This window comes from Ruditapes philippinarum, unplaced genomic scaffold (genome assembly GCF_026571515.1).
Source record: "Ruditapes philippinarum isolate M1 unplaced genomic scaffold, ASM2657151v2 ctg482_1_1_1_1, whole genome shotgun sequence".
NCBI lineage: Eukaryota > Metazoa > Mollusca > Bivalvia > Venerida > Veneridae > Ruditapes > Ruditapes philippinarum.
In genome coordinates this window covers 71,491-87,882 of record NW_026858977.1, presented here as the reverse complement: position 1 = coordinate 87,882, position 16,392 = coordinate 71,491, and the positions used below count along the sequence as shown (strand labels likewise).

The following is a 16,392-nucleotide window of genomic DNA, read 5'->3' as shown; positions in this document are numbered from 1 at the left end:
GCCCCTTTAAGGGGTCTCTAGGGCTAAAAATAGAAAAACCTTTAAACATCTTTTACTACAGAACTAATTGATGGATGATCACCAAACTTTGTCTGTAGCATTCTTGGGTAGTCTTTTATCAAGTTTGCTCATATTAATTTGATTGGCTCCTTTAAGAGGTCTCTAGGGCTAAAAATAGTAAAACCTTTAAACATCTTTTACTACAGAACTAATTTATGGATGATCACCAATCTTTGTCTGTAGCATTCTTGGGTCAGTCTTTTATCAAGTTTGCTCATATTAATTTGATTGGCCCCTTTAAGGGGTCTCTAGGGCTAAAAATAGAAAAACCTTTAAATATCTATTACAGAACTAATTGATGGATGATCACCAAACTTTGTCTGTAGCATTCTTGGGTAGTCTTTTATCAATTTTGCTCATATTAATTTGATTGGCTCCTTTAAGGGGTCTCTAGGGCTAAAAATAGAAAAACCTTTAAACATCTTTTACTACAGAACTAATTGACGGATGATCACTAAACTTTGTCTGTAGCATTCTTGGGTAGTCTTTTATCAAGTTTGCTCATATTAATTTGATTGGCCCTTTTTAGTGGCCGCTTAAGCTAAAAATAGAAATACCTTTAAACGTCTATTTCTACAGAACTAATTGATGGATGATCACTAAACTTTGTCTGTAGCATTCTTGGGTAGTTTTTTATCAAGTTTGCTCATATTAATTTGATTGGCCCCTTTTAGGGGCTGCTAAAGCTAAAAATAGAAATGCCTTTAAACGTCTTTTTCTACAGAACTATTTGATGGATGATCACCAAACTTTGTCTGTAGCATTCTTGGGTAGTCTTTTATCAAGTTTGCTCATATTAATTTGATTAGCCCCTTTTAGGGGGCACTAAAGCTCAAAATAGAAAAACCTTTGAACATCATTTCCTACTGAAATAACTGATAGATGATCACCAGACTTCGTAGCATTTAATATTAGAAAATATTGACAATGGATAATTTCCAACACTGAAAAGCAGTTGTTTTTGGTGAGTGATTCAGGGCCATCATGGCCCTCTTGTTTTTTCATTGAGAACACTATCTAGCTTATGAAAGGTTCAGGGATATATTTGCCTGAACTAATGCCTAGAGGGGAACCTTTGGTCTTTCTTTACCAGTAAAGCTGGAATGTGGCCATATGGCATTTACATTTGTTAAGTTACTTGTGAATGTGTTTTAAAAAGTTTGCACACCTTAAAGGAAAAAAAATATGTATAAATATTTGCCTATGATAAACATGTAGTAATATTATTAAAGGAAAGTAATGGTTTATTCAGAGAGTGTTGGTGTGACAAGTTTGTCTGTATTTTATTTACAGATTAATACATGAGAGAGAATTACAGTTATTTGATGGTACACGACTGGTCGGCAAGGAAAGATATGATGCCATTAAATCTGAAAATAACCTCACAGATGCCGATATGACTGATAGGTTGGTACTTATTATAGCTGACCATTTCAAGAATAAATATCATATGTACATTGGGTTTATTTATCATTTCTTGTATCAAATATTCTCACTAAAATTAGAAATATGGGTACAGTAAAAACTCTAATAAATGGACCCTCTGAAAACCAGACTATTGGTTAAGTTTTTGGGTCCGGTTTGCAGAGTTTTTACTGTATTGTATAATGGGGCTTATTAGGTCTTTGGTCTCAAAAAGTTGCTGTATGATATTTACAATGTTGTTGTGATTTAAATTCCAACCAAAATATAAACTTGAGAAGAGTGAGTACATGTTTGAATCAACAATGGGCATGAAAGCACAATAACTTTGCTTTGTTTTTAATTAGTTTCAAATCACAAAGGTAGCTTTATATCAGTAAGACAAAGGAAAGATACATGTAAATCTAACTTGATTATTACATATATTATACTGTTTTTCAAAGGCCTGACTTAATTAATTACACAGTCAACTTAATATTAACAGTCAAGCTGAAACAGATTCTGTATAAACTAATAATTACATACACAATTGTTATTGTATTTTTATTTCAGGAATATTCTATGTAAACATCCAGGATTTAGAATCTTGCTCTGCGGGACCGCCATTGTTGTAGCAGTAAACCAGCAGTGGCTCGTCCGGAAATGTTGACCATTTCCTGTATTCATAACATGGGCCTTTCTGACCCAGAATGAAGAAAAGCTGTCACTCACAATTGGTAATATTCAGTTCAGAACTTATAATCTTATTGTGTGGTATTTAGTTTTGGAGGTGGGGTGTTGTGTGGGGCGGGGGTGTTGGGGTCTTTCTTTACAATATTTAAACATACATTCCATTGACAAATTTGGAATTGAATTCATTGAGGCATTTTTCCCATGAATAACAAGAATGACTCAAGTATCATTCTCAAAAAAAAATGTTAAAAATGAATTCTGATGATGTATTATCTTACTTCTCACAAATTAACATGTTTTATATTGAGTTGATTATTTACTCAGTAACATAATTGAATTAACTTACTATTTTATTTCATTATCATTAAGACTTTATAAAAGAATTTTTTCCATGTAAATTCTTTTTTTACATAACTCAAGGAAGTCTGTCATTTTATAGTTCAGAATTTATTATATATTTTCCAGGCAACTTTATTTTATCATTTTGAATATAATGATTTCCCAGGCGCAGGACACCATTTATTTATTTTGAGATGTTATATTTTTCAGGTACCACATTGTCCAGATCTGTCCAAACTATTACAATTTTCACATACACTGAGAAACTCCAAAGATCCTACAGTAAGTCACAATTATTTTACTAGTTTAACATTTTAAGGTTCCCAATGACCTCCTCATGCCAATAGTATCTTCTGTAAGTGGTATGTAATGTGACTGTATTGGCTTTCTGTCAGTAAGGTTTTCAAGTTTAGAACTTTTAAAAAACTTTGTGAATTGTGGTTTATATTTGGTATGCAAGTATATATCAAAAACACATGTCAAATATGACTTTGATGAAAGTTAATTAATTTATGATTGAATAATGCACATTTCATAATTTCATAATCTGCCATTTGGTGTATACATGTATTGTCTTTGCGTTAGGCATAAAAAATGTAAAATATATTTTTCTAGTAATTAATTAATATCTATGATTGTTGAGCTATATTTGAATATTCTGTCAATAGGGAAGTGGAGTTCTTATATTGAATCGTCAAGGTTACTAACTGAAATCTCTTACTTTTCATTGTTGTATGTTCTGTCTCAAAATATACTTTGAATCCTTCCATTTGAGGTAGTTATCCAACAAGATTATGAAATGTTTTCAGTTTTATAATCTAATTATACACTACTATACAAATGCCTGTCATTAGTTTTTTTGTGATCAAAAACTTGACTTGATAAAAATTTTATCCAGGTATCTTCTATAGCATCATCTCTATCTACTAGACAACTGATCCGTGTCGCCAAACGTTTGGCTAAATTCCCGTCTGAAGATTTGTACGGTGTTATACAGAAGGCTTGTTTGGCCAGGTAAAATATTAGCTTTACTCCACATAATGTTTTATATGACGTAGCTAATTTTAAATCTGTAACCTTAAAATAATTTAAAGGTACATTATGCCTCAGAAACGAATAAATTTTTCTTCTTTAGAATGGGCAGACATGCATTTTGTAGCGGTAATGAAATAGTTTTAGAGCATGCTATTATGAAATAGTTTTAGAGTATGTTACATCTTTATCACATAAAGATAGTAATGTGGTGTGTGCAACTATTTGTAATAAAGGTAGCAAAAAGTTAACAAAATAGTATTTTAAAACACTTGCCTAGAAGCAGGAGAAGCAATATAAGGTTCAGGTGACTGGCCAATGAGTAACTTTCATTAAATAATTGTAGAGTTTATATGCACAATAACTTTATGTAAACTCATTTTTTTTCAGGTTTTTACCTCGTCTTCCCAAGTCAGCGTTAGAACAAGCTCTAGAAGAATCTGGAATTATCAAAGTTACTTCAGATAATCATTCTATAGATGGGATAGAGAAATCTATAACATGTAAGTTCTATCTTGTCAAATCTAGGTGTTGATAACAATATTCCATATTGTTATTATTATCTATTTTAAAAACATATCTGTTATGTATTCTGTGTAGTTTTAAGCTTGATTATTCAGGAGTCCACATCACACTTTGATTTAATTTTTGAGTGCAAATTGATATTTCAAAAAACTACTGAAGGGAATTGGTTGAAACTTTACACACTTATTTGAGAGCATAACTATCTAACACCAATAATTCTAATTAAGATTTTAACAGAATTATGGCCCCTTCATTAACTTCATATTTTTAAACTCATATTCTACATTATCCAGGGTCTTGTTTTGCCATCAAACACTGAGAATAGTCAAGCAGGCTGTCTTACTAACATCTCTTGTTTCTATGGCAATTTCAAGTTAAAAAAAATCGTAAATTATTTATAAAGTAATAATAAACTTATTAATTATATATATCATCTGATTATAGGTGAAATAAAGGATAACATATTAAGGATAGGGAATACAGAAGTAGATGTTTATGATCCTGGTAATAAAACAAAAGTTCCTGATGTACTGTTTTATGAGAATGCACAGGTAAGTACTTATTGCATATACATTATTTTGTTCTTAAACTTGCAGCTGATGAAGTATACGACTAACAAATATTTATTTCCTTAAAATTATTTGCGCAAAATGTAAATATTCTTAACTTAAGATTTATTTTTGTATATGTTTAAAATACTAATGCAGAACTATATGTATGTATTTTTGATTTATTTTTTATATTCGATGTTTGATACTGGTTCGATATTGAAATATAAAAGACTTTGTGAATATGTGTCAGGTCTATTATTCTGTTATGAATAGAATTTATACTGTGTCAAAATGGAATGTTAACAATACCCCGCATTCACAGTATAAAGATGGACTACTTATTGTTAATTTAGATGCTAAAGCTGGTAACATTTTCACGTAAATATGTCAGTAAAGGTAGATGGGATATTGTTAATTTTTATTTCAATATGTCAGTACATGTAACGACTTTGTCACGGTTTAGAACTGTTCACTATTTAGGGGAGATTGTAAGCAGCTGGATAGCTCAGTCGGTAGAGCTGCAGAACAGTATTGTGTGGGCCCTGGGTTTGTGTCCCAGTCTGTCTGCACATGTTGTGGTAAACATATTTGAGCCGTGTCACGACAAAACCAACATAATGGGTTTGCGACCAGCATGGATCCAGACCAGCCTGCGCATCCGCGCAGTCTGATCAGGATCCATGCTGTTTGCTATCAGTTTCTTTACTTGTAATAGGGTTTGTAAGCGAACCGCATGGATCCTGATCAGACTGCGCGGATGTGCAGGCTGGTCTGGATCCATGCTGGTCGCAAACGCACTATGTTGGTTTTGTCGTGACACGGCTCATTTATGTAATGTAGATGTAAATTACCAGTATAGATGATTGTTTCCAGCATTTATCAGTGATGGAAGATATGTTGAAGGATTTTATACTAGGAGAACAGCTATTGTTAGTTGGTAACCAAGGTGTTGGTAAGAACAAGATTGTTGATAGATTTCTACATCTCCTGAACAGACCCCGGGAATATATACAACTACATAGGTATACTTTAATATACAATAAATATGAAGTGTGCAGACAATATTAACATTGGTCATGAACCAAATATATTAACCATAGTTAATAAAGTCATTATAGTGATTATAGATAATCTGATTCATTGAAAGATATATCTATATCGATCTAAAATCTTGTATATAAACAGGGCACATATTAACACTCTACTGCTGTATCACTGCTTAATGATTTATGAAGGAAATTCAATTGATGGGAATAGAAAAAAAAATGATCAAAGCATTCAGATTTTGAATTTCTGAAACAGGCATTAACCTTTTACCCCATGAGCATATTGCGAAAAATGGCCGTTCTCATTGAAAAGCCTCCTGTAACAAGTTCAAACTGCTATGAAACTATGAAAAATGCTTCAATACTGATTAAACTTGGCACAAATGTTGACTAGACCATAGCCTCTGTAACAGCATGTTTAATCGTAAATTTCCTGTTACCATGGCAACAGGGGATGTCTCAAAATTGCCAAAAATCACTATTTTGCATTGTTTTTTTTCCATCAAAACTGATTTCAAAGTGCTGCAACTTCTCAATGAATTGAGATAGAGTAAAAGGCTTTTCAGCGTTGGTTACTAGTTATCCTAAGATGGACCTGAGGCCATTTTTAGCCTGTCACATGTCCAAAATTTTCTTGGCGATGAGAGGGAATACTGTCCCCCTTCAAACCCCCCAAACAGAAGGGGGCACATCGCCCTTCTGGCAACCCTCTGATGTAACATTTCGATAAGGGGTGGCGCCGAAAAAGTGGTCACTTTTTTTAACGACATTTCTCAAACAAAAATTAGTGTTTGGGGCCTAAAAAGGGCATTTTTTCACTGTTTGAGGCCTCAAAAAAAGGGGGGGGGGACTAAAAGCCGTCAAAACATGTCTATATGAGGGAAAAGGTTAAAGAACTTTTATCATTTTGCATATATATTATTATATATTAATATAAACAACTTCTTTTTATATTGGGCTGTAGTTGATCTAGTTTAATTGCTATTCAGTTTGTACACGTTCTTTAGTTTTGTGTTATATTCTATGTTTTATTATGTATATTGTTTTTTCATGTTATAGAGATACAACTGTACAAACATTAACTTTACAACCTACAGTACAAGATGGTGTCATAATATACGAGGATTCTCCTCTTGTAAGTTTGTTATATTCTTTGTTTAATTATAGAAAGTGCTGGAGTTTGATACAGCATTATTACATTTTAATATTTGTAAATATTTTATAATTATAATTAATACAATGAAAAGTACAAAAGCTATGTAAAATTGCTATATTAGTAGTAGATTTCATGGAATTTGTTATGAAATGATTTGAAATTGTTATAAGTCAAGCCTCAGGGATGTCTGTGGCTGAGTGGTCATGATCGTTGACTTCAAATCACTTGCTCCTCACATTATGGATTTAAATCTTGTCAGGGTTCTTGGATTCTTTCATGTTAGGAAGCTTTCCAGCTAGCATACAGAATGTTGGTGGTTCTACTCGGGTGCCCGGTGTGCCTGAAATAATGCAAGGAGGGGCGCCTGGCTGCTTCCTCCACCAGTAAAACTGGAAAGTCACGAATTAACCCTTACAGTGTTGATGTGCAGTGAAACCCAACAAAAAAAAGACAACCGGACAAGAGTTATAAAAGTTTTAATTAACTGACACAGACTACCAGAGTGTTTTAATGACTTGATTAAATGTATTTTACTATATGAGAGTGATTACAGCAATTGATAGGTGTAACAAAAAGATGACATGACATTATAATAACATATAATCATGAACATATTGAATTAGTTACAAAATTTTTCTTTTCTGCAAATTCTTGAGATACATGTACTATACAAATCTGTGTGATCATTGGGGTGACAGAAAATTGTTAAATATTTTAGATAAAATTTTATTTATGCTTAGGTCAGGGCAGTGAAAGTAGGTCATGTGTTAGTTGTTGATGAGGCAGACAAGGCCCCGACTAATGTGACATGCATACTTAAAACACTGGTAGAAAGTGGGGAGATGCATTTAGCTGATGGTCGGAGAATTGTAGCAGGTAACTTTATATACTTTAAAACATTATTATAATCAGATAGCTTTGTAGTCTTCAACAAATGTAAATCATTTAAGATTAAATGCCTTAAATATTTACAAAAAGTCTCACATCATATCGGCAAAATGTATAACTTTTGTCAAGCATTTAAATGTTGAATAAAATAAAACAATCTGTACATTTTGTAACATCTACAAGTATTTGCATTGGACTATCTTAATGTAAACATTATCTATATACAAGCTGCTGTAAGCTTATGAATTGTTTTCTTTTTATTTTAAAAATAAACTATGTTCATCCTTGGGTAAAATATTTTTATTGCAGAAATTTACAAAATGTAGTAAATTCTTCCTGAAAATGTCTAATTTCAATATGTGGATGTATAAAGTATGTTTTGGAATCTACATTTCCTATTACTTGTCAAATTAATTTGGTCTATTCTTGTAAAAACTGCCAGTTTTTTAATGACACTATGTAATCAGGTTTGTGACAGGTAAAATTGCTGTGTATGGAAGGTTATTTGTTATATAACAAAACATGACTTGGGTTATAAAAGCTAGCAACTTCTGTAATGGGCCATATAATGTATGCCAAAAAATCTTTTATGACATGTAGTATATTATTTACAATTCAACTTCATATCAAATTGAAATACAGCAATGACAACAAAAATTGAAATTAGTTCATGAATTGACAGCAGCAATGTATATAGTTTATATAAACATCATGAGTATTCAGTTAAAATGGTAGTTACAAACATGCAGAATTATAAAAGCTCATCTGAATTTTTACAATCCAACATTGAAATGACTGTACAAGGTTCATTATAGATGAATAATGTAACTAAACAAATGAGGATATTTTATTATTTTACAGCAAACTCTGGTATCATACCCACCCAGCAGGTAATTGTCTCTCATCCAGATTTTAGAATGATTGTGCTTGCTAACAGACCAGGATTCCCTTTCCTGGGAAATGATTTCTTCGGTGCTATGGGTAAGCCTGTATATATGTTTTAAAACATAAAATTACCAATAATTATTAATAAGTTCCCACAGAATTTATTCGCAAATTTTGTTATAAATCAAGAAACAAAAAAAGAACAGAAAAAACAACAAATTACAAATGTCATTCACACATGATTTTCATTATCCTTTAGCCATTGTGATAGGCCTCAGTGGTCAAGAGGTTATTGTCCTTGACTTAGAACCACTGATCCCTGACTGTACAGGTGAATTTGGTTCCATACTTTGAATTCTTTCATGTGAGGAAGCTATCCAGGTAGCTTGAAGGATTGTGGTACTACTAAATTGCCCAGTTGTGCCTGAGATAATGCATGGGAGGGGCACCCTAAAGCTAGGAAGTGGTGATATAACCTAAACAGTGATGGTTTGACTTAAAACAACAAATAAGCCAGTGAGTGTTTACATAGACTATACATGTGAATTGTTCTTGTGAGACATCAACATGATAACTGGTGCTAGAATTGAATTGTTCTATTTTCATCACTACCCACTATTATTCTGTAAATTATGAAAATGGTAGCAGTCACTTCTTCTTTTTGGGAATGAGCATTTTAATGTTTTATTCCAGGCAGATTTATACTGTCTATATGTTATTTATATATTTCCAGGTGATATATTTAGTTGTCATGCAATAGACAATCCAGACAAAGCGTCAGAGATGTCCATGTTACGTCAGTATGGTCCTGATGTGCCTGAAAATATCCTTGAGAAACTTGTCTTGTCATTTGGAGAGTTGAGAGATATGGCAGATCAGGGTTTAATAGCGTACCCTTACTCTACTAGAGAGGTGGTTAACATGGTGAAACATCTACAGGTATGTGTTATATATGATTTATTCAGTCACTTTGAAATTTGCATAGAAAATTACTATTAGCACTTGTATAAGAGCTACTTGTTTACACAAACATGGCTGAAAACTGATATTTTATCATACCTAACAAATAAATAATCAAGAAAGATATCTCAGCTGTTACTAATAACTAAAATCAGATACCCAGTTGGCTCGTAATTGTCACAGGCCTAAAAGTGATGTTGGTATATGTTATTAGAGATTGTTACCTGTATGACATGACATAATGCTATATAGTTAATACACAAGGTATGATAATAAAGTATTGTATATACAGTAAAGTAAGTAATTAACCAAATCTTAATTTTCCTTTCAGAAATACCCAAATGAAGGTCTTACATCAGTTATAAAGAATGTGTTTGACTTTGACTCATACAACCAGGAGTTACAGGAAGTGTTGATAACCACCATGCAGAAACATGGTATACCACTTGGTGCCAGTGCGGACAGTGTACAACTTGCCAAGGAGTAAGGATATTCTCTAACATATGTGTGTTCTTACAGAAAGTTGATGCCGAAAAATTAAATGCCAGATTGTACTGTTAATTATAAAATTATACATGTACAGGTAAAATTATACATTTACAGGTAAAATTATACATGTACAGGTAAAATTATACATGTACAGGGTACCAAATGTCTTTCTTTACCAGGTTTTATTGTGGTATCATTACAGTTTGTCAATATAGATAAAGGACAAAACAATTACAATCCAATAATAAGTGTTCTTAACATAGTGCTCGGGCCCCAGGTTAGTAAGGTTAATGATATGTAATAAAGTCATGTATCATTTAAGAAAATTTTTATTGTAGGTAGATCAATAAATTGAATGAATATCAAAATAGTTTCAATTTGAATTTTTTATTTTAAAATTACAGAACATTTTTGAGACATCTTTTATTTTATTTTACTGAATTATTAGCAGATTTAATTATGCTTAACAAGTTTTAAGTTTAAAAGTTTAAGATTTTAACTGTACTAGCATTGTTCATAGAAATAATTGCAACTTTGGTTAATCTTGAAAGTATTTGCATTTTGCATTCCTTTCTTTTTAGGCTTTCTGTTATCTTTCTATTAAGTCAGTTTAAATGTGTCACTTATACCTTATCAAAGAGCACATATAATAAACCTTATAAAAGAGCACATATAGTACATGTAAATGCTATTATCAAAAAAATATCAATTTGTAGTTTTTGTAGGCATGAAATTTTGAAAATTAAAAAGAGACATGTTGTTTCAATTCTGTTGGCTATATATATATATATAAATTTTTAGATATGGAGTTTATTATGTTGTTTTTATCAATATTTAAGGAGGCAATGTGTTTTTACTTATCTGTGATAAAGAATAAACAACAACAATGATGATGTAAATAAAATATATCCACTGTGATCTTTGTGTTATGTTGTCATTGAAACATGGAAGTTTGGTACGGATATTGATATCTTATATATATAAATTCCTAAACAATAATTGTAACTTGATGAAAATGTCAGATAACATTGGATATATTTTATTATGAACATTTAAGCAAAAAAATTAACAATTGTGTTCTTAATTAGAACATGTATTTTCATTAAAGATAAGAAATATTTATTAAATATATATAAAGAATGTTCATTTCGTTTGGAACTTGTCTTAGAGATACGATAAATTAATTAATTTTCAAATGTCAGGAAGTGAGTGTCATATATATTTTGTTGTCGCAAAAAGAAATATTTTATATTATATTTAAGCCAATTAATTGCAAAACAAAACACTTGCACTACATTATACACTGTGAGTTATATATATTATATCTCACTTGTGAAATATAATATATCAGTGATGAGTATAAATACATGTTGTATAAGATAAAATATCTGTACCATACTTCCAGGTATCCACTGCCTGACTTTGAGTTGGCTGGTCAGTGGAATATCCAGCGTCAGACTGGTAGACGTAGAACAGGTGTAATGGCCTTACCTGTACAGACAAGGAAATTTGGACTTAAAGTAGGATTCTTTCTCAAAGTTCTCCAGATCCCTATACTGTTATGAATTCTCATTATTGTAAAAATAATTAAAGGGTTTCTACAGTGTAATCTTAATTAAAGTTAATTCATTTTACTTAATAGTGAGCTTATCTTTTAATACAATTAAAAAATGCTTATAAATATAATGGCATAATAAAATCGGACAAATGATGACCATATATTTACCCAATGTCCAAATTCATATAATAATTCTAGGACATTAATGTTAAATGTTTCTAGGACATAGCGTTTAATGTTGCATTGCCCTTTGTGTAGTAATGCAATTGTTTTAGACCAAAATAGTTAACCAAGGTCAGTGGTTATACTGAAGTGCTCAGTTTTGCATGAAAGAATGCTTAAAGATGCATTTAATGATTTCTCCTGGTAGAGAAACTGAAAACCCTTTGTATTCTATGTTCTTGCTTGTAATATGCCTATTATATATAGGGGCTGTGTTTCTTTACATTATTAAAACGAAAAACTTATAAACTAGAGCTGTCATTGATTCAGTGTAAAGCATATCAACAATATATCAATATCAGATGACTAAAATCAACGATACACTGATATATCGATAATAACCTATAATTACTTGTCTATCATTCACTTTCATACCTGTTTAAATTATTTCAGTTAAAAACATGTTCTGTACAGTGTATTGTCCACTGCATAATTTTTTTCTAGACAATATTTTTTGTCACCATTGCTATGAAATATTTCCACTATATAACAAAAGAATAATATTAGACACAACTAACTCCTTCTGTTTATGTTTTGGGTGAATTTTTATAATTTCTAGACATTTAATTAATTAATCAAAAGTATCGATTTTTTAAAATGTGTATTGTTTATTGATCGGCAAAAAATTATCAACGATACATCGATATTGTCTCTATCGATGACAGCTCTATTATAAACCTTAGGCAGGCTGTGTTTTAAAAAAGATATTAAAAACTGGAGTTCATCAAATTTATTATGCCACAGTTAAAGATTTGGTTTATACAAAATTTATTTTAGTTCCATTTTGTAGGAAACTATAAGCAATGAGTGTAAAGTTTCATGGGCAAGGAAACAACGACTTGCCCCTTATGGGGTTTGAACCCATACGGCTAGCAATTAGATTACTAGTCTGATGCGTAAAACACTCGACCATGCCACCACTGAAAGTTGAATATTTGAGCAAAAATTTTGCATGAAATATCAAAGTTCTGATTGTTTAAGAGACATACCACGGTAGTCTTATCCTATTCTGTTTATCCTTGGCCATTTCTGATTTAAAAGTGGAACAAACTTTTGAAATGGATGTGGTTGTTTAAGGGTCCAGTGACAGTGCGTGTAGAGACCATGCCTATTGATAGAACAGAAGCTCGATCTAACAGATTTACTGAACAAGAAGCTTTCTGGAATGTCCCTTTACATGAAACAAACATTATCTGTGATATTGCTGTAACAAAAGGTAAAATTTACATGAAACAAACAAAAGTTAATAGTTTACATTTAGTGTTTATAAGTACATTAAATAAGATATGTTATATGTGAGTTATACAATGTCATTATGTATTCTTAATGCTTTAAAAGTAATATTGAATGACATGTGCAATTTTTCTTTGTATGATAGTGATACATAATATACTTACTGCATAAAAATAAAAAACTATTAAGATAAACTTGTACATACCGTAAAATCTTCATTTAATGCCCCCGGGGTGTAACATTTTTCCAAAGGGGTTGGGGGCGTTTAATAAAGATAAAAAAAATTAAAAATGATACACCAGATCAACAAGGAAAGGCGTAGTGAAAATGATTGTCTTTTCTCTCTCTTCAAATGATGTAAAAAAATCCATGGAAGTCCGTTTTAAGCACATCATTATGACACCTTAGATTTACACTGCGTGTCACGAATTTTTCTCCCAAAATTTCCTTGTAATTGACACCTTTGATCTCGCTGACAATCTGACCTCATCGATGCTACTTGCCTTATTTACGATGTGTTTTGTGCAATTTTAACAGTTACTCTTTTCTTGTGCACTAGACTTTTAAAATTTGATCAACGGATGTTTTTCATAAATGTAATGTAATTGGATATAAATTGCCATACTGGTCAGCGATTTTCTTTGTTTTCTTAGTTTAAATTATACATGAATTTTTCAAAAGTGGGTAGGGGGCGTTAATTAGGTTGGGGGCGTTTAATGGGGATTTAATGGGTGATAGTATGTCTGCTTGATATGTTTAGTGTCTATCATATTTTAACTATTTCTGGAGATATCTTCATAGGAATATGTTCAATTTTTTTAAGTTAATAAAACAAATAATGAGTGATGTTATAAGTATTTTATTTAACTTCTTCAGCCAGTGACAGAAGTCCGGGCCACACTGCAGCAGACATTATACATATAGGTACAGCAAACCCTGTTGGACTGTACTCAATGAACCCACGTACAATGACGGCAAACTTTCTCGACATGTACGATGTTTTCCCAATGATTAGCGGTTCTTACAGACCATATGTTAAATTATACCCACTGGGAACCCCTCTAGATGATAATATCATTCTACATGAAGAAGTTGTGAGTTCAAATTTTAATATATGCTTGAAACCATAATCTTTGTATAATAAATATGTAATAATTGAAAAAAACCTTAAGGTTGTATTATGGCTCTAATTAAGCTTTTGTGACTTTTCATATGATATAAAAGTAAACACATGATTGTTTACAATATAATTCTTGCTAGACATTAAATTATTATTTACACCAGTGATTTTATTTCATGAATCATTTATCATGATCCTGAAGCATTTAACACTAAAACAAAGACCTACATATTAGCCTCTGTTATTTTTTTCTCATTGTTAAGTGTACATGTATATTAGAAAAAATTAGAATTAGAATTCCATATAGATGCTGATACTGTTGTCATATATTAGTTTAACCACTGTTTCATTGTTATATTTGGAATATTTTCAGACAAACACTATACTGAATATAAACTACGAGACCGGTGAGATTTCACGTGTAGTGATTGACAGTTTACCTCAGACCGCCCCGGAGAGAGGCAGATTTGTGTCGGCCGCGGCAACCAAGTCTGTATGTCATTATGTTTTATTTCTAATTTTTTGGCTACCTGTTTTTGTGCAATAGACTTGTCCTGTTTCTAATTAAGAACAATACATTACTTCTTGTAGGGATGTCAGGAACAATATGATAAATTTTGGCTGTAGGCTTTAAAGGACTCTTATTAGATCACATACACTTAACAAATCTTATAAGTGTACATCTTATAAGTATATAATGCACTAATATGTTGCTCAATGTTAGCTTAGGCATTCTAAAATTTTCAATAGAGACACTTGAAAGACATAATATGATATTCCACTTACATTTAATAAAAAACAAAAAATCTACACACATACCAAATAAATAAGTTTGTGGAAACTCAATGTTGCAGAAAGACAATGTCAGTGATAGTTACTCTTGCAACGTGTATGCCCACTTCAGCCTGGCTGCTTCATCGCACAGATGTCATATAAGAATGTGGTATAAGAATAATCACTGACATTGTCATTTTGCAACATTAAATTTTCATGCACCATCTTACTTATTGCACATTTGTGTTATGACATTAAATGAATGAGATATAATATCCTGTCTCTCAGCTAAATTTATTGAAAATTTCAACATGTCAGATTGGCCAAAATTGATTCAAATATGAGACCATTTTACATGCACACTTATAAGATTTGTTTACTTTAGATTTTTTTTTTTTAATGCGTTTATTTAAGGTCGCCGCCAGAAAGCCCATATGGGCGACCGTACACTCAAGTCGGGTCATTCTAGAGCGTCCCGCCGAGATTTTTCGTCGATTTTTTTCCAGCTTTATTGGTGGAGGAAGACCCCAGGTGCCCCTCCGGGCATTATTTCAGGCACGAGCGGGCACCTGGGTAAAACCACCGACCTTCCGTAAGCCAGCTGGATGGCTTCCTCACATGAAAGATTTCGACCCGAGTGAGGATCGAACCTACAGTGGTGAGGGACCTGTGATCTCAAGTCAGCGACTTTAACCACTCGGCCACGGAGGCCCCATACTTTAGATTAAAAAACTGATATTATATTTATAGTACTCGATAGCTATTAACAATGTTGTGTTGTCATGTCTAAACTATGCTATCAAATGTTCAAGTGATGCTGTTAAAGAATTTTTTAGCCACTGTTCAATGTTTTATTATTAATATTTGCTCAATATGTTATGAATTAGTTTTAAATAGAGCTTATATATGTTTGTAGAGTCCGTACAGATTGTGTACGAATTGTGTTCCTGATCCCTATGGTACTGTTGTGTTCTATGAGAAAAATGGGTATGTTAATTATAAATATTTTCTATAGATGAATTAATATCTTAACAACTTAACTTGTACATGTTGTATTGAGGTTAAAATTATTGGCCCCTTCTATATTTGTATCATGAAATCTGTAAAGAATTCAAGTACAGTCTATTTTTTAAGTCGTTTCAGTATGAAAACGCTTAAATTTGGTAGACAGTTATATTTAATTGGAAGACATATATATAAATCTGGTAGATTCAGGTATAACTTTGTCAAACAATAATATGAATTTGTCAGGCAACACTATAAATTTGCTGGACAACACCATGAATTTGTGAGACAATAATATTAAAGCAGGGTCAGGAAGCATGGACTAGTCTTCATTTAGATAAAGGTAGTCATTGACTGTTTGCAAGTTAAGTAGTTGGATGGGGTTGTGATCAACCATAGTTGGTGCATACCCATACCCACAGTGTCAGCTGCCATTCATATTAAATTCAATTCTT

General features: G+C 31.9%; 1 protein-coding gene across 1 annotated transcript in view; it reads left to right on the top strand.

Moving 5' to 3' along the window:
- The window catches only part of LOC132754834 (von Willebrand factor A domain-containing protein 8-like), a 54,484-nt gene that overhangs the window by 24,438 nt on the left and 13,654 nt on the right, over nucleotides 1–16,392 (top strand). Inside the window, exons 14-30 of the mRNA XM_060745561.1 lie at nucleotides 1,354–1,467; nucleotides 2,035–2,126; nucleotides 2,660–2,775; nucleotides 3,392–3,507; nucleotides 3,916–4,028; nucleotides 4,495–4,601; nucleotides 5,475–5,623; nucleotides 6,707–6,782; nucleotides 7,544–7,679; nucleotides 8,553–8,672; nucleotides 9,310–9,515; nucleotides 9,868–10,019; nucleotides 11,431–11,545; nucleotides 12,883–13,021; nucleotides 13,915–14,132; nucleotides 14,532–14,651; nucleotides 15,849–15,919. Of these exons, the coding sequence (XP_060601544.1) occupies nucleotides 1,354–1,467; nucleotides 2,035–2,126; nucleotides 2,660–2,775; nucleotides 3,392–3,507; nucleotides 3,916–4,028; nucleotides 4,495–4,601; nucleotides 5,475–5,623; nucleotides 6,707–6,782; nucleotides 7,544–7,679; nucleotides 8,553–8,672; nucleotides 9,310–9,515; nucleotides 9,868–10,019; nucleotides 11,431–11,545; nucleotides 12,883–13,021; nucleotides 13,915–14,132; nucleotides 14,532–14,651; nucleotides 15,849–15,919 (2,160 nt within the window). The remainder of the gene's footprint in view (nucleotides 1–1,353; nucleotides 1,468–2,034; nucleotides 2,127–2,659; nucleotides 2,776–3,391; nucleotides 3,508–3,915; nucleotides 4,029–4,494; nucleotides 4,602–5,474; nucleotides 5,624–6,706; nucleotides 6,783–7,543; nucleotides 7,680–8,552; nucleotides 8,673–9,309; nucleotides 9,516–9,867; nucleotides 10,020–11,430; nucleotides 11,546–12,882; nucleotides 13,022–13,914; nucleotides 14,133–14,531; nucleotides 14,652–15,848; nucleotides 15,920–16,392) is intronic.